This window comes from Anabrus simplex, chromosome 1 (genome assembly GCF_040414725.1).
Source record: "Anabrus simplex isolate iqAnaSimp1 chromosome 1, ASM4041472v1, whole genome shotgun sequence".
NCBI lineage: Eukaryota > Metazoa > Arthropoda > Insecta > Orthoptera > Tettigoniidae > Anabrus > Anabrus simplex.
In genome coordinates, this window is record NC_090265.1 from 1,192,666,764 (window position 1) to 1,192,694,442 (window position 27,679).

General features: G+C 37.7%; 1 protein-coding gene across 3 annotated transcripts in view; it reads right to left on the bottom strand.

The window, feature by feature from the left end:
- The window catches only part of Sec16 (Secretory 16), a 753,833-nt gene that overhangs the window by 429,143 nt on the left and 297,011 nt on the right, over positions 1–27,679 (bottom strand). For all 3 annotated transcript variants that reach the window (XM_067137541.2, XM_067137539.2, XM_067137540.2), the window contains exons 12-14: positions 23,333–23,424; positions 23,095–23,248; positions 1,923–2,061 (exon numbers count right to left, since the gene is read on the bottom strand). In XM_067137541.2, the coding sequence (XP_066993642.2) occupies positions 1,923–2,061; positions 23,095–23,248; positions 23,333–23,424 (385 nt within the window). The remainder of the gene's footprint in view (positions 1–1,922; positions 2,062–23,094; positions 23,249–23,332; positions 23,425–27,679) is intronic.

Below are 27,679 nucleotides of genomic sequence, written 5' to 3' on the forward strand. Positions count from 1 at the left end.
TACATGTTTCGCCTGGCATAGCAGGCATCATCAGCCATTAATTCTATCTCCAAGTCAGAGCTCTGAGTGGGTGCTGTTTTAGGATTAATCATAGTCAATATTATTTATATAACATTGCAAAGGAGTGATTAAGCCGTCCATGTTTTAATGTTCTAAAGTGACATTCTACTCATGTTCACATTTAATGGAATATATTGACTGTTAACTTTCATAATGTCGGTAATGAGAACGGCTTGCTGCAAGTGGAATTAAATCATCGGTACATTTTTACAACTTATTGGAGATTAACATATGCTGGAACTATTCTTAAACATTATTTTTTACAACAATTTATATAATATATATACAAACTTATGGTACATTTTGGAACTGAACTGGTTGAACTTGTCTTGAAGTTTCAATGGAATGTCTTATTCATATCCTGTCAAATGGAGAAAATACTGATGCTGGGATGGCATTATAGTCTATTGAAGTCACAGCATTTAAATATACCTTTTTATATTTGTAGGACATTGAATTGAAACATGTTCAGTTTATTTTTTTGTTTTTGTTTTTTTTAAGGTCTAAATATTCTACAGATCAGTATCACTCCTTAGGAAAATGAGCATCAATATTTAGGTGTCTTAAAGTGGAAAGGCGAGAATGCTGTTAGAGAGTTTGATCAAGATTTGTTAGATAACAGATTTAAAAAACTTCACTCCGTTTTCCAGAAACAGGACAGATTAAAACAACATCTGTCTTCTCTGTTCTTTAAGTATTTCCTCCAGCCAACCAATATTGTACCAAATACAGTTGGACACACACTCACAACTTTTGTCCAAGTTTGAATCCATGTACATTTTTAACAGTTTCCAGTGTACTTGTTGAATATATTTTTAATATTGAAGCTACATACATTTTAACATAAACTCCCATTGTATTTGTTGACTGTATGTTATTCTCGGATTTTTTATGATTGACTGTTTTTGTTGTATGTCTTTCTTCTTTGTTATTTTGCTAATGATGACCTCTAAGCTAGGTCGAAACCTGTCCAACGTATTTTAAACAACTATGTAACTTTTAAACAGACCATTTAATAAATGGCAGAAGTGTATTGAATAGATGGACTTAATGTGAATTCTTTTAGAATTTCATCAGAGATATCTGAAGTCAATACGGAACCGGAATGAAGTTTATTACTTGTAACAAGTAAATATACCGTCAATGACAGGTACTTCAGCTAGTTCTCATAATATAAGGTATCAATGTCAGATGTATAGGTCTCCTCAAAACTCATCTACAGTGGTGCACTAATTTTTATTTGAAAGACATGATTGTAACCAATCACTGTAACCAAGTCCAAAAAGTCCAAATTGTGAAACCATTTCATGGTAGTCAACTGTGGAATGGGAATCTACCACTCTATGCCTATTTGCCGAGCTTGCTGGAACTTCAACTAGGTCGATTTGATGTAAACACTACCCCTACCAGCCTGAGTGGCTAAGTAGTAGAGCCCAAGTCAGCTTGTTTGATCCTAGCTTAGTTTGATGGTATTTGAAGGACTTAAATATGCCAGCCTCATGTTGTAAAATGGGGAAAACGTTTGGGACCTCTCCATTTAAAAAAAAATCATAACAGTAGTAAGTAGGAAGTAAAAGCATCATCATCATCATCATTCCCTCAAAACTTCCTTACTGCATTTTTAACCTTCCTCTGCATACCTTACAAACAACAATTATGAACTTAGAGGTTCATATTCCTCCACTAATAGAAACTAAACTAAACTAAACTAAACTAAACTAAATTCAACATTCTACTAACTGCTAAATTCCAACAAATATGCAACACATACAGAACTGATGAAAAAAAAAAAAAAAAAAAAAAAAAAAAATTCACATAAAAGAAGCAATATAATGGGCAATCTACTTCTATAATGTACTCACCCCATTCTGCTTCAGCAGCAATATCAACAAACGCCAGAATAAAATAACAGAATCCCGATCAAATAGATCAGGATCACGTTCTGCTTTCTGAATTTTTCGTGTACAAAATCCAATAACAGAATTTTTGTGGGTCACATTCCTGCATAACAGAAGAAAATAATATTTTATTCTTACAGGTTGTGGAAGTACAGAAAAGTGATATATTCAGAAATGTCCACCTGCTTTGAGCAAATAATACAACTAGAATACATTGATCCTATCCCACCGTTGCCGTAAGACATATCTGTGTTGTGCGGCGTAAAGCAAAAAAAGAATACATTGAAATAATAAAATTTTAATACTTTATGTACACTCAAATTTTGGCCTAATAATTCGTATTCAACTTGAATTTTGTATCAAAAGTCGAAAACAGGTTTGGTTAAATTTTTCTGTCTGGGTCTGTCTCATTATGGGAAAATGGCTAAACAGAATTTTTTGAAACTCTGGATTGAAGTTTAGAGATATGTGTGTGTATATATATATGATTCATATACAGTGCTGCAGTAATAATAGGAGGGGGGGCTAAAACAGGAAATATGAAATTCTTCCGGTAATATTGGCATTACCTCTAAATTTTAAAAGTTGTGTACAATATAATTCCTTATCTTTTATGTTTAATGCACACTTGCCCAACAGAATGCTGATACTGATTTTTGTGAGCATTACATTTTTCACAAACTTCCAAATATCTCTGGAAATATTAATTCTATCTAAGGAGTTGTATATAACAATCACAGAAAATCTAGTTTTAAATTTTTTTTCCTAGTTGCTTTACGTCGCAACGACATAGATAGGTCTTATGGTGACGATGGGACAGGAAAGGGCCAGGAGTGGGAAAGAAGCAGCCGTGGCCTTAATTAAGGTACAGCCCCAGCATTTGCCTGGTGTGAAAATGGGAAACCACGGAAAACCATCTTCAGCGCTGCCAACAGTAGGGTTCGAACCTACTATCTCCCAAATACTGGATACTGGTTGCACTTAAGCGACTGCAGCTATCGAGCTAGGTTTTCAAATCTTTTGGTCTTATACTTACCGTATAAGCTATAATAATGGAGACAATCACAAATTTAAGATTTCTTTGCAAAGCTCATCAAGGCAAACATCACTGACATGGAAATACTGTTCAGTTGTCATGAACTAACCGGCAATGGTGGTGGTTATAATTGTTTCCTTGTAAGTTGAAAAAGAAAAAAAAAAAAAGAAAAAAAGAAAAGCATGGTCATTATCACTCATTAATCGGGAAGATAATGAAGAAAACTACCAAACTGAGAAGACAAATAAGAAGGTATGATCGTTCGAAGAATGAGGGGGAAAAAGGAATCACAAAACAAGGAGTTGGAAACCTAGGCATTGAATGCTCTTATATCACTGAGCAGGAAGAAAATAAAATGTGATAGCCTACAATGTCCAATCAATAAAAACATTATTCTGACTGATTATTGTTGTTAGTTGAAGTGTATTTTTTCTTTTCTACTGCCATGCATCTTCCCAGATGGCATTACTGCTGCAACTATACTAAACCTATCCCGTCAATGGCAGGTATGAAAGCTATTATCTCTACACTTCAATTTTTAATTCATACTTAGTTTTTATCTTGGGTTCAGTTAAATGTTTATGTCTGATTGTGTGAATAACACAGGAAAGCAGCTCGACAGAATTTCTTGAAACTCTCTATGGTGGTTCAGGGATATGTGGAGAGTGCACTAGGCTATATATTATTTGATTAGTATACAGTAGAGAAGAAATATTAATGGGATCAAAACAAGAAATGTCAAAAATCTCCGTTAATATTAGCTATATTAAATAACTACAATCTAAAAGTCGTGTAAAAAACAATTTTCAAACATTTAGGTATTATAAACTTTTACTTGACAAATATAAAAGAGATATTTGTGATTTATTACATTTTTCACAAACTTCCAAATATCATCAGATATATTTGTTCGATCAAAAACCTGTACATCATAAAAGGTACAGAATCTACAGTTTCAATTTATGTAAATCTCATGCCATTTTTGCTGGAGGGGCTGTGATAATAGAGATACTCATGGATTTAAATTCAAAATTTCAGTGTGAAGCCTGTTAATATCGAACATCACTGATGTGTAAATATTGTTCAATCATCATGGTCAAGAGTTAAACAACTTCTTTACAACTTGCTTTAGATTGCACCGGCATAGATAGGTCTTATGGCGACGATGAGGCCTAGAAGTGGGAAGGAAGCGGCCGTGACCTTAATTACCTTAATTAAGGTACAGCCCCAGGGGTATATGGATTTTGCCTGGTGTGAAAATGAAAAACCAAAGAAAACCATATTCAGGGCTACAGACAGTGGGATTAGAACCCACCATCTCCCGGATGCAAGCTCACAGCTGCGCGCCCCTAACCGCACGGCCAACTTGCCCGGTCAAGAGTTAAATGGTGATAATGAACATTGTTGTCATGACAGTTTTTATAAGATAAAAAGCATGTGATCATCAGCCCATAGTCATCAGGAAGATAATTAAGATAATCATCAAAATGAGAAGGGGAAAAAAAAAAACTAATACAAGAATAGGGAGTCATGAAGAGAGGTGGAAATTAAAGAATCTACTGGACTCAGATGCCCTAAAATCGCCAAGCTAGTAGAAAACTAATGCAGTGGACTTCAGTGTCCCAATCCCATAAATATGATCAACAGTAACATTACACTAACTGCTGTTAAGTGAGAAGTGTTCTCTTTCTCTCTCTGGCTGCAGTCATCCCCGTTAGATGATGTCATTACTGCTGCAACTGTATAAAAAATAACCTGTTAACAATGGATTAAACAGCTACTTACTTATCGTCCATGAAACGGCAATATGTAGTACAACTACAATAGCAAGTATTCCATATTGAAGAATGTTCCCCCAGCTCTTCAACCAACTTAACTCTACTAATAAGTTCATTCCATCTATCCTAAAACACTGCAAGCTCATGTAAACTAAAACCAGCAAGTAGCTTGAATCAGGACCAACAATTAAGTTCCGTGTTCCACTAACACACGGTACCAATTCTGATTTAGACCAAAGATCTCTCTTAAATACTAAGCATCTCAGGCCAGTGTATAATTTCAGCTGTTTACCGAACGTTTCATGTGATGTGTGGTTTTAATAGTCAACAAGACTTTTTTTTTTTTTTTTTTTAAGGTTCACATATTCCGGTTGATTGTGACAAGACCGCTCGACAAGTCTATGCCAAGTTGTGTAAACATACAACGGCATTTTACTCAGATCGAAGAACATTAAAGTGCCAAGTGTTTCACATTGGTGTACAAACTTTCAATCAATTAATTTCAACTGCGTTAATGCATTAGTTTCCAGTAGATAGAAGCACGACCAGCAGTTCTATTCTGTGTTCCACGAACACATGACAATTTTTGAAAATAAAAACCAGAACTTTTAATTACCAAGTAGTTTTTCTTTGTACATTCAATGTATATATATTTCACTAGTTTAGTCAGGGGAAGCAGGACAGTCAAACCCATAAACGTTCTTGTAAAGCCAATATTTCATATGGTTATATAAGTGTTTTCATTTGAACACGTGTGTTTTCAAACAACACATGTACAACGTGCGTTCCATAAGTAATGTGACCATTATTTTTTCTGACGCAACTGTACACCGCAGTGTGTTCTAACCTGCTGGGCTAGGTGGAGGGGGGTGTTAGCTTCAAACACTCTTTGTCTCATTCGGCAGCGAGCTGCCGGAGAGTCAGGACGTGCATTTCCGTCAAGCCCATTTTGAGTTCATGTAACACGGCACATGGATCGTTCTGTAGAGCAACGGTACACTATCAAATTTTGCATTAAACTTGGGAAGTCCGCCACCGAAACATTTCCATTACTTCAGCAGGCCTTTGGGACCGATTGCTTGTCCAAATCACAAGTTTTCCGATGGCACAAGTCGTTCATGGAGGGCCGAGAGGAGATCACCGAAGAACCTTGCAGTGGACGGCCATCAACCTCACGAGTCGGTGAAAATGTGACGCGTGCGCGATTGTTTGAACTCTGACAGACGGCTGAGCCTTCAATTGATAGCACAAACTCTAAACATGGCAAAAACAACCGTTTTCCACATTGTGACTGAAAAGGAGGGTCTCGCGCTGCCGAAGCGACATCAAGGACACGTGGAAAGTTCATCACGACAACGCCTTCATTGTCAACAACTTCCTGGCTAGGACCAATACCCCATTGGTTCCCCAGCCTCCCTACAGTCCTGACCTGGCTCCCGCTGACATTTTTTTTTGTTTCCTCGGTTAAAAGGAGTCATGAAAGGAAAACATTGGGACATGATTGAAAGAATCCAGGCGCATGTTACAACGGCTCTAAAGGACAATCCGGAAAAGGCCTTCCAGGATGCCTTCCAGACATGGAAACACCGCCTCCAGAAGTGTTATCAACGCAAGAGAGCGCTATTTTGAAGATTTTTTATTATTTGTATGAATATATTCAATAAATGATTTTTTTATGAATTTGGTCGCATTATTTATGGAACGCACCTTGTATTCCCAGTGTTCCGTGTACATGAACGCGTAACAGTTTAGGCTAGAACTATGTCTTTATACATTTGCTTCATTGTGTGTATTTCATCCAATCTTTTTCAGACAGAAACAGGACTGTCAAATCCAAGAATGCTCTTAGAGCCAAGTTTCCACACCATTATAAGTGTCCTTATTGTGTTTTGTATATATTTTCAACCAGTACATGTAATTCCAGTGTTCCGTGTTCTATGAACACAAGACTGTTAGAGCCAAAACTGGCAACTTTCTAAGCTCCAAGTTCTCCTTGCCGAGTGTATGTTGCATTTCAAGGTAATGTCTATCAACTCAATGATGGGTTTCCATGCAATCACCTATAGGTACACAGTTTTTCGTTATAATTATTGTTATCAGATTCCCCTTAATTTAATTTTCACCAAGAACTGATGATGACTCCAAGGGAGTCAAATCTGGTCTTCTTATAATTTAATATATTTTTGCAATGTGTTGAATGGTGGAACATCCCTCAAACTCTACATTATTAGTTAAACATCAACACAGAAATGAAGATCATAACTTACGATTGTACAAACTATGAAACATCCTCAATCAGTAATGATTTGGTCAGTGATAAGTGCTAAGGGACTTGGACGCCTTTACATGGTGGAAGGGATGATGAATCAAGTGCAATATAAAAAGGTGCTTGAAACACAACTCCTCCCTCAGCTGCACGATTGATATCCAAATGATGAAGAAATAATATTTATGCAAGATTCCGCCCCATGTCATACAGCAAAATCTGTGAAAAAGTTTCTGGCTGACAATAAAATACCGTTACTAGACTGGCCTGCCAACTCACCCGATCTGAACCCCATTGAGGACGCCTGGGAGCTGCTAAAGCGTCAAATTGGCAAAGAAAGAATCACAAACAAAGTGACATTGCTTGAGAGAATCACTTGGCATTGGAATTCAAATGAACATTTGGTACAAATGGCTGTAAACAATATAGACAGCATGCTTCGATGAATTCAAGAAGTAATTAAAGCAAGAGGCGGCTTGACAAAATATTGAGCTGTTAGTATCAACCTGGTGTAATCACTTTAAAACTGTAATGTGTTATGTTCATAAATGTTTACAGATGTTATTTGTACACTTAACACAAGAAAATTAAAATATAAAACAAGATATATTTGTTTTTTCTAAATAATCTCAGAGTGGCCTAATAATTTGGCCAGGGACTGTAGAGTTTTCATGTATGCACCCTTTGTTGAAAGGACACATTGTTAATTACCATGACTACTTTTTCGTTGAGATGCATTACAAAGTGCAAAAATAAAATCATTAAAGTGAGAATAAAATGTATTTTAAATTTTTTGCTAGGGGCTTTACGTCGCACCGACACAGATAGGTCTTATGGCGACGACGGGATAGGAAAGGCCTAGCAGTTGGAAGGAAGCGGCCGTGGCCTTAATTAAGGTACAGCCCCAGCATTTGCCTGGTGTGAAAATGGGAAACCACGGAAAACCATTTTCAGGGCTGCCGATAGTGGGATTCGAACCTACTATCTCCCGGATGCAAGCTCACAGCCGCGCTGTATTTTAAATAGCAAGATACGCTATGTGATCAAAAGTACCCAGACACCCACAAAAACATACGTTTTTCATCTTAGGTGCATTGTGCTGCCACCTACTGCCAGGTACTCCATATCAGCGACCTCAATAGTCATTCAACATTGTGACAGAGCAGAATGGGGCGCTCTGTGGAACTCACAGACTTCGAGCGTGGTCAGGTGATTGGGTGTCACGTGTGTCAGAAGTCTGTACGCGAGATTTGCACACTCCTAAACATCCCTAGGTCCACTGTTTCTGATGTGATAGTGAAGTGGAAACGTGAAGAGATACGTACAGCATGAAAGCGTACAGGCCGACTGCGTCTGTTGACTGACAGAGACCGCCGACAGTTGAAGAGGGTTGTCAAGTGTAATAGGCAGGCATCTATCCAGACCATCACACAGGAATTCCAAACTGGATCAGGATCCACTCCAAGTACTATGACTAGACCTCGGATTTTTAGGCACTAAAATTTGTATTTTAGGTGCCTAAAATAGGCTCTCAAATATGTAAAAATAGGTTCTAAAAAACTTTTAGGCAGCTTCAATTTTACGTATTTTAATAAGCACTTATCAATGAAAATACCATTTTTATTTTTCTAAATTGATAATAACTCTAAATGCATAAATAATAAGGCAATAACATGTTAATACAATATTTCACACACACAATGGTTCACCATATTTCTTAGTTTTTATCTCTAAATAATTAAAACATTGAATTACAAACACGTACTGCCCATAATTTGATGCACAGTAAATCACTAGCACTTTTTCTAGATTTTCTGTTGTCAAATTACACTGCTTGTCTGACAACACTAGTCTGAAGGCTGAGAAAGTACGCTCGACGTCAACAGAGGTTACAGGGCTGTATTTGAATTTTGGTACAAGACGTGGGGTGATGACACATTCAATGTTAGTTTTGCCAAATAAAACATCAGCCACAGCATGAAGCATTGACAGTCCTGGGTTCTTCTGTAGTACTTTATTAAGCTTATCCTGAATTCTATCTTCAGCGGGGCCTGGAGCTAAGCTGATTTTATCTTTCAACTCTTCTAACAAATTCAAATGTTCGTAAACAGGGACCAAAAAAGTATAATGGGACCTGATGTAGGCAATTTCTTGAGAAATGGTTACATTCTTTAGAACATTTTTGGCCGAAGTTATGCACATGGCATCTTCATTTAGGGCAAGAACAAAACTTCTGATTGCATCAACATGTTCACTGTAGTACACAATGGCCTGAAGCCAAGTCCCCCAGCGCGTAAGGATGGGTTTTGGTGGCAGTGGAAGATCAGGTAAATCATTGCGGAACAACTGGATTCGTGTGGGAGCCTTTACAAAAAAATTCTTAATGGAGGAGATCATCTTGTTGACTTGAGGAAATTCGGCACGTATCTGCTCAGCCACGCGATTCATAGCATGAGCAAGACAAGTGACGTGAATCAAAACAAAGTAAAATACTTTCAGCAACTTAACAGCAGCAATCATGTAGGCGGCTGCATCAGTAAATATAAGAAGCACCTTATTTTCGTCCATGTTATTGGGGAAAAGCACCTTGAGACCTTTATTTACAAACTGAGCAACTGTCTGCTGATTGGTTTTAGTTAACTGTTTGCTGCAGATCAAATATGGCAAACACGGCATGTCGGGATCTAATTTTCCGACTACCAAGTGGGAAATATAACGACCTAGAGTGTCAGTAGTCTCATCGACAGAGATCCAGATGTATGTGTCTCCTATATCTTCCTTTATCCACCTGACTGTGCCTTTGTAAAGTGTCCAGGTAGTTTCTTCTTAAAGATGATTCAGATGGAATGTTCCAATGACAATATTTATGTAAAAAACTTTTGAAGGATTTTCAAGTGAGTTGAAGGAAATACTTGCCGACACAAGAGCTCTGCTAAAGTCTGCATTGAATTAGTCTTCGCTTCCCTTATTTAGCGACTCCATTGTTAATAATCTTTATTTAAGATTTGATTTTCTTTGCAGATTTTCCTGATGTTTAATCCGTTGGACATGTTGACTAAGATGCAATCGCCTTTCATTGGACACCTACAAACAACGACAACTATAAATAGTCGCAAATATTGTGTAAAGCGTGCAGGTATATAGGCCAGACGAAAATATGCACAGAAGACTATTCAAATTCATAGGGCCTTGTAGCGCTTCCCGATCCCTCCAGTAGACAAGCACTTTGGACCTTTAAGTGACGCAGTAGAGGTAATAATTCCATATGACTCTTCCTATCCTGGTCCAGCCTTTGTAAGACAGACCCTCCAACGAGGGTGGGCGGCATCTGCTGTGTACAGGAAACTGCGCGTTTTTGCAGTGGACGATAGTATTGTGTGCGAGTTTCAGGAATGTTTCGGACAGTACAAATACACAGTCCCCAAGCCAGGGGAAATAACCATTTAGGGTTTAAATCTCCAATCCGGCCGGGAATTGAACTTGGGGCCCTCTGAACCGAAGGCAACTATGCTGACCATTCAACCAAGGAGCCGAACACAGTACAGATGAATTTAATTCATTTCTTTTCCTGTTTTGTTATGTTCTGTTAGATTATGTTGGCCAACATTTTTGTTACTACCGGTACTGATGCCCGCGCATTGCTGAATTCCGTGTTTTTCCTCCCTACATATACTGTATGCTTATAAAAAAAAGTCATTGCAGAATGTATTTACAATGTGTATAAAGTGTCATACACTTCCTACAATTGATAAAAGTGCATATCCAATTTTCTTACAATTTCCACCTCGTATTTTTAGGTTCCTACAGCAGCATGATATTTTTATTTTTCAATACGTTTGTACTATTATTCCTCTTCTAAAACCTACTTGAAAATTTGTTCTCCGAAATGAATAGACCTTACAGTACCACACAAACATAGCAAGTTTTAACGATTCTATAAACAAAAAATCGAGGGATCGGGATGCGCTACAATCCCCAATTAATATTTACTGTTATACTTCGTTTAGTGTATGTACGCTGAATTGATGTATAAAACGTAACACAACAGGGAGATGGAACGCCTACGTATTAAGTACGACTCTCATACCAAAGTACATACTTCAGAGTGAAATATAAAACAAATTTCACTTACCTCTTTGCTGCAAACGTCACAGAATATAAATTTTCCATCCAACGTGAAATGGGGAAACTCCTGCAACCACTGTTTAATTAAGGATGTCTTGGAAGATGCCACTTTCGGCATAATGCACACACTGAGCAAACGGATGCACTGTGAAAGTTTCTCAAAGAATGGAATGAAGAGTTTCGTTTCCAGCAGGTCAATGGACACTATCCCCCACCTCGTGACACACAGACTAAGGGACAAAAGGAGTATTCACAGCGGAAGGTTCTTAAGGACTTCCGGGGGGTGGTAATTGGTTTACAGCTTCACATTTTGTCTGAAAAGAATTTCAAGAAAATACTATTCAAGATAGTGAAAATGAGTCTGCAAATATTTTTCTCCGACTAAATAAAAAGGGTTTTTAATCGATTTAGGGATAAAATATAGCAATTATAGGAATATAGGCAAAAAAAGTTCTAACGCCAATTTAGGTATTTTTAGGCACTATAGGACCACCGTTTCTAACCTTACAAATACATGGAACTTGTAAATACAACTTCATTTTAAGTTATCTCTTAAGGAACAAAATAGGTTTTTGCCTAAAATCCAAGGTCTAACTATGACAGTTCGGCGGGAGGTGAGAAAAATTGGATTTCATGGTCGAGCGGCTGCCCATAAGTGACATATCACGCAGGTTAATACCAAAAGACGCCTCCCTTGGTGTAAGGAGCTTAAACATGGGACGATTAAAAAGTGGGAAAACGTTGTGTGGAGTGACGAATCGCGGTACACAATGTGGCGATCCGATGGCAGGGCGTGGGTACGGCGAATGCCCAGTGAACGTCATCTGCCAGTGTGTGTAGTGCCAACAGTAAAATTTGGAGGCGTGGTGTTATGGTGTGGTCTGCTTTTCATGGAGGGGGCTTGCACACCTTGTTGTTTTGCATGGCACCATCACAGCACAGGCCTACATTGATGTTTTAAGCACCTTCTTGCTTCCCACCGTTGAAGAGCACTTTGGGGATGGCGACTGCATTTTTCAACACGATTAAGCACCTGTTCATAATGCACAGCCTGTGGCGGAGTGGTTACACGACAATAACATCCCTGTAATGGACTGGCCCGCACGGAGTCCCGCCCTGAATCCTATAGAACACCTTTGGGATGTTTTGGAATGCCGACTTTGTATCAGGCCTCACCGACCGACATCACTACCTCTCCTCAGTGCAGCGCTCCGTGAAGAATCGGCTGCCATTCCCTAAGCCCCTGATTGAACATATGCCTGCAAGAGTGGAAGCTGTCATCAAGGCTAAGGGTGGGCCAACACCATAGTGAATCCCAGCATTACCGATGGAGGGCGCCACAAACTTGTACGTCATGTTAAGCCATATGTCTGGATACTTTTGATCACATAGTATATGCGTCGATTTTCTTCTCGCATACCAGAAAATTAAAATTGCTCCACTTGTCACACTTTTAATGGCATTGTATAACATACATCATTTTTATGCTCTTATGACCCTAAATAAGAGTTATAATTCACCACAAACTACTGTAAGATATTTTGCTTGGTGTCAAAAAACTGCTCCCCACCTGGGTGAGATTCAGAGAAACTGAGTTCCCCGCTTAAGGGGTTAACATTATTTTGACCTTCTGAACAGTGTCAGGCAATATACAAAATATCAGTCATTTGTCACTTCTTACATACTTGTATTTCCAAGGAATAAGAGGGACCTTTTGAACTTGCTTCTTATCTGTGGATTAGACGTCATTGAACCGAGGCAACATTGTATGCTGGTATAATGAAGTAGTATTCACAGTTTGTTTTGTATAGGAATAGTAATAATATTACCATAGCTCTTTGTTTGCAAATTATTTGAAAAAACAAAGCAAACAAAAGAAATAGAGGCAAAAATTATTCTGAAAGAAAAAGGTGCTTTTCTTGGAATTTGGAGAATACAAGGATGATATAGAAAATAAAAAAAGCTTTTCTTTTACAATTTGCTTTACGTCACAACACAGACACAGATAGATCTTATGGCGACGATGGGATAGGAAAGGGTTAGGAGTGGGAAGGAAGCGACCGTGCCCTTAAGTTCAGTCCCAGCATTTGCCTGGTGTGAAAATGGGAAACCACAGAAAACCATTTCCAGGGCTACCGACAGTGGGGTTCGAACCCACTATCTCCCGAATGCAAGCTTATACCTTAACTACGTGACCCAAACCGTACAGCCACTTGCTCTGTCAAAACAAAAATCTGATGGCAGAGCAAATATTCTGCGTGGTTTTTGTTCTCATTCTTATTGTCAGAATGGAAAATCTCTTAATCCAAACTCCAAACAACCCCTCTATTATGTACCTTGCAGTTATATGCAATCTCTGCTACCTTTCTTCAGCTTGTGTCATAGAAAGATCCAGTGGGGTCAACAGACACAACCTACAAGGGTAGCTACTATCTTCTTATAGAATGCAGTTAGGATATTCATTATTTTCAAATTCGGCACACAACAGCCAGACATCAAATATCACACTATCATGAACTGAGCCGGCCCTGCGTGCAACAACATCATTGATTTTCAGATTCGTGGTACATAAAGCCTGGATTTACAGAGAAATACAGTAACCTTTTCTGTTTTGATACATCTCACTTAAGTGTCCCCGAGGGCTTTGAATTTTCAAATGGCTACAGACTATAGCACCAATAATATAAGGGAAATTTTGAAATGAATAAAATCCTGTTTTACTGTTTGTAAAGAATTGTCCTGAGGCATAGTTAGGAACTGTTCTCTCATTCTTGCAATAGTACAAGTTACAGTTCTTGTTATTCTACAAATTGTAGACTTGAGACCATGAAAATAATCCCCTACCTCATTCTGAAATGCTCCTGTTGAATAATAGCACAGTGCAATCAGTAACTGGTTACTTGTTGACACTGCCATATTGTAAGATATTTGTTGAGGCCCAACTACATGTATGACTGCTATGATTGTGGTTCCTCAGTAACCTAAATTTTATTTTAAAATCCACACTGTCATACACTCCTAAAGGATTTGCTCTGAATATTTCTGGTCTTGGAAGATGCTGTACAATCTCCAATATAACCTCAACATCAGATAATCGTTTTATAATGAAGAATAGAATAGTTTTATACACCATAAATATGCCATCATCCACTATAAGCACAAGTTTATTGCTGTAAGTGTTTAATTTTTGCTTACCAGTATCCGATGATGACATATCCAGGTAATTATTTGGATACAAGAGCACAAATAACGAATATCAACCTTTTGTCATCTTGTTAACAGTTTATGGGTCTGATTTTCAACCTATAGTTTAAAGAGCAATTTAACAATCCAATAACCGGCATGTTTGGCCAATGCATACCTTACCACAAATACACGGAATTTCACATACCCCAGGATGTAAAAGTGGTGACATGCGAGTCCATTGGTACTCGCATCAAGGAACATGAACGTAATATTCATCTCAACCAGCCAGACAAATCAGCAATAGCAGAGCACGCTCTATCGTTGGGTCACGATGTCATGTTCCAAGATGCAGCCATTAAGGATTTACGTAGGTAGTTCCCTTCTCTGATCTTTCACTATTGTTATTTCGTTTCGGTGTTTTCCAAATTCGTACATTCCTCATCGCCAGATGTTTCATTCCAGATTTGTGTCGATGTCATACCTTCCCATGTATGAACGCCTGTTATGTTATGTGACCCTCTCAGACTGATTCTGATGGTTCTGTCAGATTCTGCTTCGAACGCTAGCGCTGTACTGCGTCCGAGGAGCCATCTGGTGACGAATGAACGTACCATTTCCACTTCTCTTGAGTAACGTCTAAATTCAAAGCTCATTGTTTTAGAAACCTTTCCCGAGGACAGTCAAGATTTTCTTCTGATGAAGCAGAGCATAGTTCTCTGTGAAACGTAAAGAATTCCACATCGTTTTCTTGACACGGCATAAGCCCAAAAGCATATATTACGTCTATGAGGAAACATTGTTTCATTCACATATTGCAATATGCATATATTTTGATCAAGTAGAAAAATATTATTACATAAGTACCCAGGCCTTAATAATCATATACTTGATCAGGCAAACATCTTACGGCTATGGTTTCAAGTTATTACAATAGTGATAAATGAACATATTATCGCTACAGTGGGGAGGAGTCATTAAATAAGATGTACTGCAATGTAAATATTAAGTTCAAAAGCAAGTATCATGGCAAGTAGTCAAACAATATTGTAGAGTAAATGTACGCAAAGGCTGTTGAGTTTAAAAATAAAATAAAAAATAAAACTAATAATTTAACTTGTAATGAGCCACCAGTGACTATGGGCCCCTTAATATCAAAATACTTGGCCCATGTCCCTAACCAACCTTAAAAGTTTGTTAGTGGAGTTCACTTCCACCTGTATACACTGATGACTACCTAGGACCATCTTTTCTCTGCAGAACCACAGACACTCGGCGAGGCATCAATTCAACGAGGTGGGGGAAGTTATTCTGGAGTAACTGGTACCACAAGCATAAAAGCAGATCCCCCAGTTGGCATACACTGCTGGGTGATGGTGATGTAGGACGAACCCACTTCTCCAAGTTGAACCACTAATGTTCACTGGAGTTTTTATTGGGGCTGTTGGTGAACCACTCCATTAAAGCAAATTCACATTCATGTTCCACAAACCAGACTTTTACAATCCTGACAGTGTGGCATGGTGCAATGTCCTGTTAGAAGTGGCTGTCACCATCAGGGAACACTGCTGATATGAACGGATGGACTTGGTTCCCAAAAACGACCATATACAGGATAGCTGTTAGGGATTGGTGTACCAAAATAATGGGCCCCAGCGTGTCCCATGAAAACATCGCCCAGATCTTTACATTTCCTCCACCAGCCTGTCTCCGCCAGAATGTGCAAATACTGTATGCTTGGCCGGTAATGTGATGAAAAAAAGGAATCTGGGTTTATTGGATCAGACGACCTTTCTCCATTCATTCACAGTCCAGTGGTGATGATTTTGGGCCAACATTATGTGCTGCTTTTGGTTGAATGCAGTCAGCACTGGGGTATGACCGGGCTGTCGACTTCGCAGCCCCATATGCATCAGTCAATGATAAGCCGTGTGCTGGGAAAGATTGACCTGGTCATCACCCTTGTACCTGTTGGTGAGTTCTCGAACTGTGGCCCCGAAGTCACTCTGAACAATGCGTGACAACCTCAGCTGGCCTCTGGCATCAAACAGCCGCTGTCGACATACAGCTGGATGACATGCCGTTTGCCCATCGTTGCACCACCATCGATACGTGCTCGCAGCATGAGAGCAGACCATAAGCCACACCTTTTCAGAGATTCTGGTACTAAGGTACAACAACAACAACAACAACAACAACAACAACAACAACAACAACAACAACAACAACAACAACAACAACAACAACAACAACAACAACAACAACAACAACAACAACAACAACAACAACAACAACAACAACAACAACAACAACAACAACACAGACTACCCTTCATCAGACACAAAGATATCTGCCACTTTTCCCATCCTGATGCTGAAGACAATACTGTACTACAGTAACAGCAAGCCTGTAGATCTGTTCTATCTATACCAAGCTACCAGCATGTCATGTGTTACTTTCCCTGCTCCATGTGAACTAAATGTTCCCAGGTCAGGGTAATCACAATGCAATGAATTATCGGTGTCCCCGCCCCTGTTCAGAATGGTACATCAAGAAGCATCCAAAATGGTGCTTAATGTTAAATTGCTTGTTCTTGAAGTCAGTCTGAATTGCTGGAACTGATGGGGCTCTTATTTTCTTGGTAATGCAGAGAACGCAGGAATTCACCCTGAATCTCTCAATTTATTTCATTTTTGGGATCAGTCGTATGAAGATATTTAGGTAGCAAATCATACTTCCTCTCGGACCGACAAATTATAAACAATTTTTCACTGAATGGGATTGGAAGATAAATTGACATTAGTTGGAATATTATGTCATTAAGTAGAGGCTCACAGCCCGAAACCGAATTAACTGGAGAATTAGAACTGATAATTATGTTTTGTACAAGTAGGCCTAACATTTTAAAAATAATAATGTTATTTGCTTTACGTTCCACTAATTACTTTTACAGTCTTCGGAGACACCGAGGTGCCGGAATTTAGTCCCGCAGGAGTTCTTTTACGTGCCAATAAATCTACCAACATGAGGCTGTCGTATTTGAGCACCTTCAAATACCACCAGACTGAGCCAGGATCGAACCTGCCAAGTTGGGGTTGAAGGACAGCGCCTTAACCGTCTGAGCCACTCAGCCCGGCACCTAATATTTAAAAAAAAGGAGATGGTACATGAATGAACATTTCCTGTCCTCTGCCATATTTCGATTTCCCTCAGATTCATATCCTTTCCTAACTGCTTCCCATACCATTTTTATTATCATGCCTACAACTTCAAACTCACTACCATCAAATTTGTCAACATCTTGATCTAATTTGTAACAAATATCCTCCGCACTCAACTGATTATGTGAGCAGCCATGTTGTTGCAATATGTTTACATTCAGTCAGCTGTCTGTTCTATCTAAGAAAACGTATAAAAGAACACTTTATTTTAGGATTCCGTGCATGCCAGTTGTATCTAGGAAGCGTAGGGAATTCACTGGTTCCAAAAAGTTACATGTTTAGCAGACAGACGGCAAAGGAAGTCGGTTTGAAAGTCGAGTACGCTTTACTACGCAACCCGCGGGAGACAACGTCTGACTCCAGTACGCTTTACTACGCAATCCGCAGGAAAGAGTTAATGTGGTTTTAAAGCGTGATAAAATGCAAAATTTACTAAAGAGTAAAATTTCTACTAAAATGCAATACTGGCATTTATTCAAATAGAACATTTATGTCTTTTTATTATTATTCTTCTGAAAACTTAAATCTAGGAGTTTGTGATCCCTTGGACAAATTGCAAATACTGTTAGGTGTTAAGCTCAAATGTCCTGAGTTTGTCCAAGCAACTCTGCAATATAAATGGAGTCCTACCAAGAGAGCACAGATGGTGAAAGATATTTCAGTAAATATGATTTCATTGTAAGTCACAGGAGAATACAAATGACAGAACAAAATGTTCAGGTACATTCCACAATTTCCGTCAACAGTGTCACTGATTCATGAACATGACAATTTTGGGCATTTTCTTTTTATTATTACAGATTTGTACCAGTATACAGTGGAAGTCCGTTATAGCAAGAATTCATCACGGCGAAAAATTTATTCGCTATAGCGGACTGTCATTATATCTGAGTGTTCGTAAGAGTCTGGTACAAATATCACGCACATTAAAATCAGTATGCAACAGCAATCAGTTTGATTAAAAAATTGCGCTTCCGCATTTTTCATACCACAGTTTACTTGTAGTATTTTTTTTTTAATTCCAAGACAACGTAAAAACGTATGTTCAATTTCATTCTGAGAAACTGGAGTAGTATCACTCCAGTGGCTTTTCAGCTTTCTTATTCAAACGGCATCACCTAACCTAACTTAACCTCATATGAATCATGAAAATATATTTCAAGCGCCATTAGAGTAATAACATTTTTGCTATAAATTTACATGGGAATAGCCTCTCCAGAATTTAACCAGATGCAAGAAGATATAGTGAAACCTCGTTAATGTGTTCCTCATTAAGACAATTTCTTGCTAAGCACCTCATAAATTCAAAGTCCTGATTCATGTTGTATTAAATCTATATACAGTAAAATTAAGTCACTTATCACGTCACAAATTTTTACTACCATAAGACCGCTTAGTATAATCACATTCCTCCTAGCCCTGTAATGTTCTTTGTCATCCCTTGTGAAAGGAATACGATTTCCAATGCAGATTAGAGCCCTTGCCAACGGAGGCAGGTTGGAGAAAGCTGTGTAAAAACAGGAAATGGTCTTGAATTCCTGAACTTTACAGGGTAAATTACAACTTTGGGAAAAAGCCGTTATCCTCAAGAAAGTTCAAATTTGCTCTCCGGTTTTCATTGATATTGCTGAATAACCCAGTGTGCCTGTTCGTGCTTGTATTTCACGTCCCATCCAGAAGTTAGAAATGTATTCTGTGTTGAGCGATACACTGAAGGGCAGCGAATATTTGTCACGTGAGAGCCTACGAACATATCAGGAACATAATCGCGTGAAAATGACGTGTGTGGTGCATATTTGTCTTGCGGTATAGATACTGAAAAAGTCAGACGAAATTAAAATCCAGGAAGTGGACAGGCATCGGCATCTTTCAACGGTTGCACGTATGTTGAAAACTAGCACCTTCGAGTTTCGACTCTACTCGAGTTTCAATGTGTTGAATGGTGGAACATCCCTCAAACTCTACATTATTGGTTAAACGTCAACACGGAAATGAAGATTGTAACTTACGATCTACTCGAGTTGATCGATGTTCAATAAATTTCCAATTTCTCTGAAATCATTTAAGAAAAGGCTAGGAAACAACAGATAGGGAATCTCCCACCTGGGCCGCTGCCCTAAATGCAGATCAGTATTGACTGACTGATTGATCGAAGTGTTGTTGCATTGACGTTGGTGGTCAAAGTCATTTTTTGGCACATGGCTGAGTTGAACCACCAAGTAATTCACGGCCGAAGAGTGTGAAGAAAAAATGTTCAATAACCCACTGGTCCAAAATATAAGGCTTCAGCTGACAATTGTTTTAAAAAGAGTATGTAATCTGCAATAATGTGCTGATACTGTTATGGGCCCCACTGCAAATGTTTATATATTTGCTGTCTGGTGTTGTTATTTAATAATCCCCAATGGAAAAGGTTTTTGTATTTATTTTTTCATCTTTTTCACACCTTTTAATACTCTCAAATCATCTTTAGAAATGGTAAATAGCCTATATCTTTCACTGTACCTGTACATACAGGACATAAATTGCATGCATATCGAGAAAAAAATATCAAGTGTTTATTCAATAGTACATTTTCTTGTTTACACCTTCTCTTTCCTTGTCCTCTGCAGAAACATTCTAACGAGGTATTACTAAATAAACTAACCTCTGAAATAAGTCATCCACTTTGCGCCGTGTGATGTATGACATTCTTACTTAATTTCAATACGAAGCATTAAGCGATCATTTACTTCAGCCTTTATTTCTAATGAGTTAACTACTGCTATTGGCCATGTTATATACGAACTTATCTTTCATTTGAAATTGTGTTTATAGAATACCAGCTGACTAGTATTACTAATCGACTCCGACATAGTCTTTGAGTAATACCAATATGAATGGTCCGTTATTGGACATTATAAATTTTCCAGCTAACTCATTCCTGGTTGCCAGCATTTAGCCCCCATGTCCTAGGTTGGGCTCATCAGTTGGTACCTAGCACAGCCACCAAAACGCATGGCTAGTGCATACCATGGAGCACACTGCGTAGGCTACTTGGAGACACCAGTATGCATTAGCCAAGCATCTTGGCAGGTGTGCTAGGTACCAAATAATGAGCCCAACCTAGCACATGGGGGCAAAACGCTGGCAACCAGGAATGAGTTAGCTGGAAAATTTATAATGTCCAATAACGGACCATTTATATTGGTATTATAAATTTACTCATTCGGGACAAATATTTAAAATTCCCTGTGGGAAACAACATCTATACCATCTGATGGCAAAGCAGGCATCAATTTTTGGTAATGAGACAAAGTCTCTCAGTGCATTGGCACTGCCAGTGTCTCCAAGTAGCCTACGCAGTGGCCTCTACGGTATGCACTAGCCATGCGTCTTGGTAGGTGTGCTAGGTACCAACTGATGAGCCCAACCTAACACACGGGGGCGAAACACTGGCAACCAGGAATGAGTTAGCTGGAAAAATTATTATGTGTAATAACGGACCATTTATATTGGTATTATAAATTTACTCATTCGGGACAAATATTTCAGATTACCTATGGGAAACAACATCTATACCATAGTCTTTGAGTCCGATTGTTGATGAGACAGCTCCCTAATGCACATAGAGAGAAAATTATACTGAAGATGATTGACCACATTTAATACAATCACTGGAGTGCATAAATATCAGTAACGGAAATATAACACATGCTTAATCGCTCGTAATAATGGATGCATAATGATTGGGTTCTCGCAATAACCGAAGGATGGTACACAGTTTAATATAAGAATTTTGAAGGGACAGAAAAAACTGTCGTTACAATGGAGTTCTCACTAAATGCAGTACTAGCTATGACTTTGACTGTATATCTCTCTGTTTTAGCCCATACTAATTTACAATAAATGTACAAATTCAGTATACTTTATGCATTTTTATTTCACTATTAGCACTACACCAATGTGATTTTCCTGATTTCAAAATGCTAAAAAGCACATCCCTAATTATAACACTGTATGTACTGCATTTTCAATATATCCATTTACAGTAGAAGTAAGTTATAGCAAGAATTCATAAGGGCAAAAAATGTACTTGATAATGAGGACTGTCATTATATTCGATTTTTTGTAAAACTGGGTGGGGGCATTAAAATCAGTAGAAACTGTGATCACTTCGTTCAAAATGTACGTTTTCGTAGATGGTTTCCATACTGCTGCTAACTCATTACTTTTCTAATTCCAACACTACATGAATACACATGTTCAATTTCGTTCTTACAAACTATAATACTGTAGCATCACTTCAGAGGCTTCTGTGGTAATCATTCCAGATTTTGTACTCACAAACAGTATCACCTAACCTTATTTAACCATTTATGTATCATGAAAATATATTTCAAGCCCTAGTAAAATAATGGTAACCTTCTCGCTATACATTAACCTGGCAAAAGAGTTTTGAAATGTAACCAGACATGATAATATATAAAGTAACCTCTGAAATCAGTGATGTACCCTGCCATATCTGGAGAAGTATTAGGCTACCTTCTTACTCAATTTCAGTACCTATGATAGTATTAAAATTACACCATCATTGACTTTAACCTTTCTTCCTAACGAGTTAACAACTGCTTTCCGGAAATTATTTATGCATTTATTACAAAGGTATATTCTGTGGTTTTGTTTCGAACTTGAAGGTATGTTTACGGCAGTCGACAGTATTACTAATCGACTTCTGCAGGGTCTTCGAATATCTACGATAGGGTTTGCTAACGCATGTAGCAAGAAATCAATACGGAAGACTGATCACATTCAATATACTGTAATTGCTGGAGTGCACTGTGCACTTCCGTTATTATTATAATTATGTTATTGGCTTAACATTCCATTAACTATTTTTATGGTTTTCAGAGATGCCAAGATGCTGGAATTTATTTCTGCAGGAGTTTTTTTAAGTGCCAGTAAATCTACCGTCACAACGCTGACATATTTGAGCACCTTCAAATACCACTGGACTGAGCCAGGATCGAATCTGCCAAGTTGAGGTCTGAGCCACTCAGTCTGGCTTTTATTATTATTATTATTATTATTATTATTATTATTATTATTATTATTATTATCATCATCATCATCATCATCATCATCACCATTATTATTATCATTATAATTATAAATATCCAGAACAGAAAAAAAAAAATTGCATGCTAAATTGCTCATATTAACAGATTAATCAGTGCAAGGGTTCTTGTAATAAAACTGTTTAATATAAGACTTTTCAAGGGACATCAAGAAACTTTTGTTACAACGGAGTTCTCATTATATGTCATACTCGTTATAGTGAAATTCTTCTGTAGTTGACAAAGGATTTTATTCCACTATTAACCATACTGTACATTCATACAAGACTGTACATAAACTTTTATTATAGCATCAGAGAATTTCAGATATACTGTATCTGATAATTCAGACTGAAAAATTCAGTCTACATGAGGGTTACACAGGCGGATTACTTTACAAAAATACACGATCTATTATCATTATTACTTACCTTATTAAAGGACCTGGAAAATCTTTCAGCTCCTTGTATATTTCATCATCCCTAAACACATCCTGTAAACTATGCAATTCAACAACAGCTGGTTGCCCATCAAATGGATAATGTGCAGGAGTCTTCAAAAGCTGACCATGGACTGAAAGTACACCTAACAAACAAAGAATCCTCTCAGTAAAAAGTCCCTTGGTAAGATAAAATTAAGTGTACTGATGACTGAAGGTAACTAATTTACCTTTGATGTGGGCAGTTGTGAACTTGGCTGGAGACATTCTTTGAGGAAGACTGGATACTCCATCCACTGCAGAGCTATTCTGGTCTTGTATCCTGTCATTATAATAAGATGTCATCAGTAAATCAAAACTACCACCCAAGATCACGCAAATTAACATTCTTAGCAATTTTGTTTTGTTTCGTTAATGACATCATTGGCCATTTTCTGCAATATCTGTGCATGAGAAAACTAATAAGTTAATAACGTATGTTATTGTGGAATATAAATGTAATTATTTGTATCAAAGATCTTCAAAATCCTAATGTTATAAAGTACCATAAGTGCTTTCAAATCTACAAATACCAAAATAAATATGTTGTTCTTCATTATCTTCATCTTTAATATCATGTGTAAGGTCAATATTATCTTGCATATTCCAAGGCTTCTTAGCAAACACTCACTCTCCTGTAAAAAATTTCCTAAAAAGTATTATGGTAAATTAATATTGTGACAGCCCCAATCATACAAAAGTGATTAAAAATATTTTCTGAAGGAATACCCAAATTGTAGACTAAGTTGTTGATATGAATCTTCACAAAGAAACAATATTTATGATAATGAATTTCAAATTTCCAAGTAAGCCAATTTTTCATTTACCAGTTTGTTTGTTACTTTCATCAGGTAAACAAAATCACAATAAAAGCAACAATTCATTGAATGTTTATATGATTCTCTTTCTGCCAAGCACCTCAAAGAAAGCCATTCAGACCATAAATCCTACAAAATTTACAATAGCTTTCTAACAACACCCTGTTAAAACATCACTACTTCACATTATGTACAAAACTATCTCCAGCTCTGCAGATTAAATTAGTTTGTTTTAAAATATATATAACCTATTAACATTTTTGTATTACAAAATGAATAAAAATCGCATACCTGAAGAGTACCAAAACATGTGCTTGACACAGAACAATGCTTTGTAAAATGGAAAAGGTACAGAAAAAAACAAAGAGCAAACAAAGGCCTAATCTTCAAATGCATACACAAAAGCATTTAAATAAAAACAGTTAACATGTATATAACAATGTCCATAAATCTACTAAATCTCTATATATATAAAATAAGAGTTTTATCTGTACATTGCTCAGAATTTGAAAAGAATGGTATTTCTGTATCAGTAATGTCCACAGTAACAAGGAAATGCACTTTTTACTTTTCCATAATTTCTGTCTGTCTGTCTGTCTGTCTGTCTGTCTGTCTGTCTGTCTGTGTCAAGATGGCGACTACTGTGTGTGAGTCTGTGATATCCATTGTGGATAATGGTGTAAGATACAGTGAAAAATGTGCATATGCAGAAGAGTAGTTAAAAATGGGATTCTGTGCCGTAAATGTGATGAATGGTACCATTTTCGTTGTGCAAATATTGTAAATAGGACTGATATTGAAGAAAGTGTGTGGCTGTGTCCCGAGTGTAAACAAACTGATAGTGAGGCAGAACAACAAGAAAGAGAGACTTACAAAACTACGCTTAAGATTTTAGGAGTGCTACAAGAAGACTTATGTGCTCTGAAACTCGAAAATGAAAGCTTAAAGAACAGAATAAAGAAACTCGGTAAAGAAGACATTGGAGAAGAAAGATCGCCATGGACGGAAGTGATGCATAGCCATTTTAGGCCTAATGTTAAACATATGGGAGAAACTAAATACAACTTAAAAACGGGAAAAAACTCTTTGTAGTGCCAAAATAGATTTCAGTCATTGCAACAAGTTCCAGAAGACACATCAAGTTTTCCAAATAATTTTAAATCCAGTGGAGGTAACCTACAGAAGAAGAAAACCAACCGAAAGTCAAGATCGCCAAAAATTCATCTCTACGCAGACAGTCAAGGGCGGGGTATGGCAGAAGGCATCAAGGATGAGCTGCAGAATCCACAAACTGAGGCTTTAGGACTAATAAAACCAGGTGCCAAAACTGAAGACGTCCTTTCAAGTTGTGATCCTGTGTTAGAGAAGGACAATTATGTGGTGATTGTAAGTGGTACCAATGACATTGCTGCAAATGAAGGCAAGGAACTAATTACAACCCTCAGAGGTATGATTTCCAAAGTACCTGACAAAAGTAACTGTGGTTAATGTGCCACCCAGGTATGACCTTTTAGAGGACTCATCTGTGAACAAAGCTGTACATGATGTAAAAATAAAAATCAAGAGTTTTTTTTTTACTACTATTTGTTTTACGTCTCACCGACACAGATAGGTCTTTTGGCGACGATGGGATAGGAAAGGCCTAGGAAGTTGAAGGAAGCAGCTGTGGCCTTAATTAAGGTACAGCCCCAGCATTTGCCTGGTGTCAAAATGGGAAACCACAGAAAACCATCTTCAGAGCTGCCGACAGTGGGGCTCGAACCCACTATCTCCTGATTACTGGATACTGGCCGCACTTAAGCGACTGCAGCTATCGAGCTCGGTAATCAAGAGATTATGTACAAGTTTTGGAAATGTCCATGCAGTAGATACTTTAGGTCTTGGCAGGCAAATGTTCATTAGGCATGGGTTACATCTGAATGGTAATGGAAAAGCAACTCTCTGTAGATAAATTGCTACAATTATCAACAGAGATTTGCAAACTAATCTGCACTTAAGAAAATCCATACTACTAAACTGGCATATACAGAGAAACTTGCCAGAAAACCCAGATCCTTAAATCAAGATCTGTGTACAAGGATCTGGTTTCCAGGGAAGTTCTCAACTCATGAGTCAAATGTTACCCAATTGCAACAGTCAAGTTTCAGGGAGGAAGGGGGCCTGAGATTGCTCTTGCTAAACTGTCAGAGTGTAGTAAATAAACAATTAAAATTCGGTACATTGATGGAATCTTATGAGACTGATGTGGTGATACGAGTGGAATCGTGGTTGAGAGAAGGGGTGGGTAATAGAGAAGTATTTCCAGAGGGGTATACAGTCTGACATTGAGACCAAGGAGATAAAATGAGAGGGGAGGTGTTTATTCTGGTGAAGGAAATTTATTGTTCACATGAATGGTTTACCGATGAAAGGGATAAAATATTAGGGATAAAATTAGTTTGTGATAATATGAACGAGGTGGGAATTATAGGAACATATAGGCCTGGAAGAGAGGAAAGATACATGGAAATATTTGAGAAAGTAATAGATTATACTCATAAAAACAATAATAATGATATGGTTTTAATTGGAGGAGATCTAAACTTGCTGAAATTGAATGGAATGGAGCTGCAAGTGAAGCCCATGAACAGAAACTGGCAAATAAGTTAATTTGGGAGGGAGGATTTACACAAGTAGTACAAGAACCGACTCGTCTCAATAACTTGCTAGATGTATTCTTGGTTATACCATGGGAAATTGTTGATAAAATTGAGGTAATTGAAGGAATAGGAATAAGGCTGTAATAATGGATGTAGGACTCACACCGAAAATGCTTAGTAAGAGGGTCACACAAGACAAGAAATTATACAGAAAAACTAAAGTTGATGAATTTGGGACTTGCCTTAAATCACAATTCAGTTGTTGGATAAGTTAAGGGAAAATGTGGATACACTTTGGGCTAAATTTAAAGCAATCATTTGGGAAGGAGAGAAGAGATTTGTACCTGTTAAGAAGGGTAAAATGACCTCAGACCCTATTTATTATACAAGGGATATAAGAAAATTAAAAAGAAAATGTACAATAGTAAACAGGAAAATCAAAGAGGGTAGGGAGAATAGAGAAACTAGAAAACAGCTAATGAGGGAACTGAATCGAGTGAAAAAAGAAGCAAAAGAGAATTATATGAATGGCATACTTCAAGAGGGTAATGACCACTAAGGGAAATGGAAAAAGCTGTATTCATATATTAGGAATCAAAAAGGAAAAGGGAATCCAAATTCCTACAATGGTGGGAGAAAGGGGTGAACACTATTTAACAGATACTGAAAAGGCAAATCTATTTAGTTGGGAATTCAGAGATTCAGTAGAAGATTGTCAGGAGTTGGAAACTGTAACAGAAGGTAGAGAGGGAGAGACACAGAGGGAAACAAGAAGCTTGTCATTCACAAATGAAGATATTTTCAGAGAAATCCAACTGCTTCAGCAAGGAAAAGCAGCAGGAAGTGATCAAATTACTGGGGAGGTAATAAAGACAATGGGGTGGTACATAGTGCATTATTTAAAATTTCTCTTTGACTATGTCATAAATAATAGTGTAATACCAAAAGAGTGGAAGGAATCTATAATAATACCAATTTATAAAGGAAAGGGTGATAAAAGAAAACCAGAGAACTATAGACCAATCAGCCTGACCAGTACAGTTTGTAAAATACGGGAAAGTTTAGTAGCAAAGTACATCAG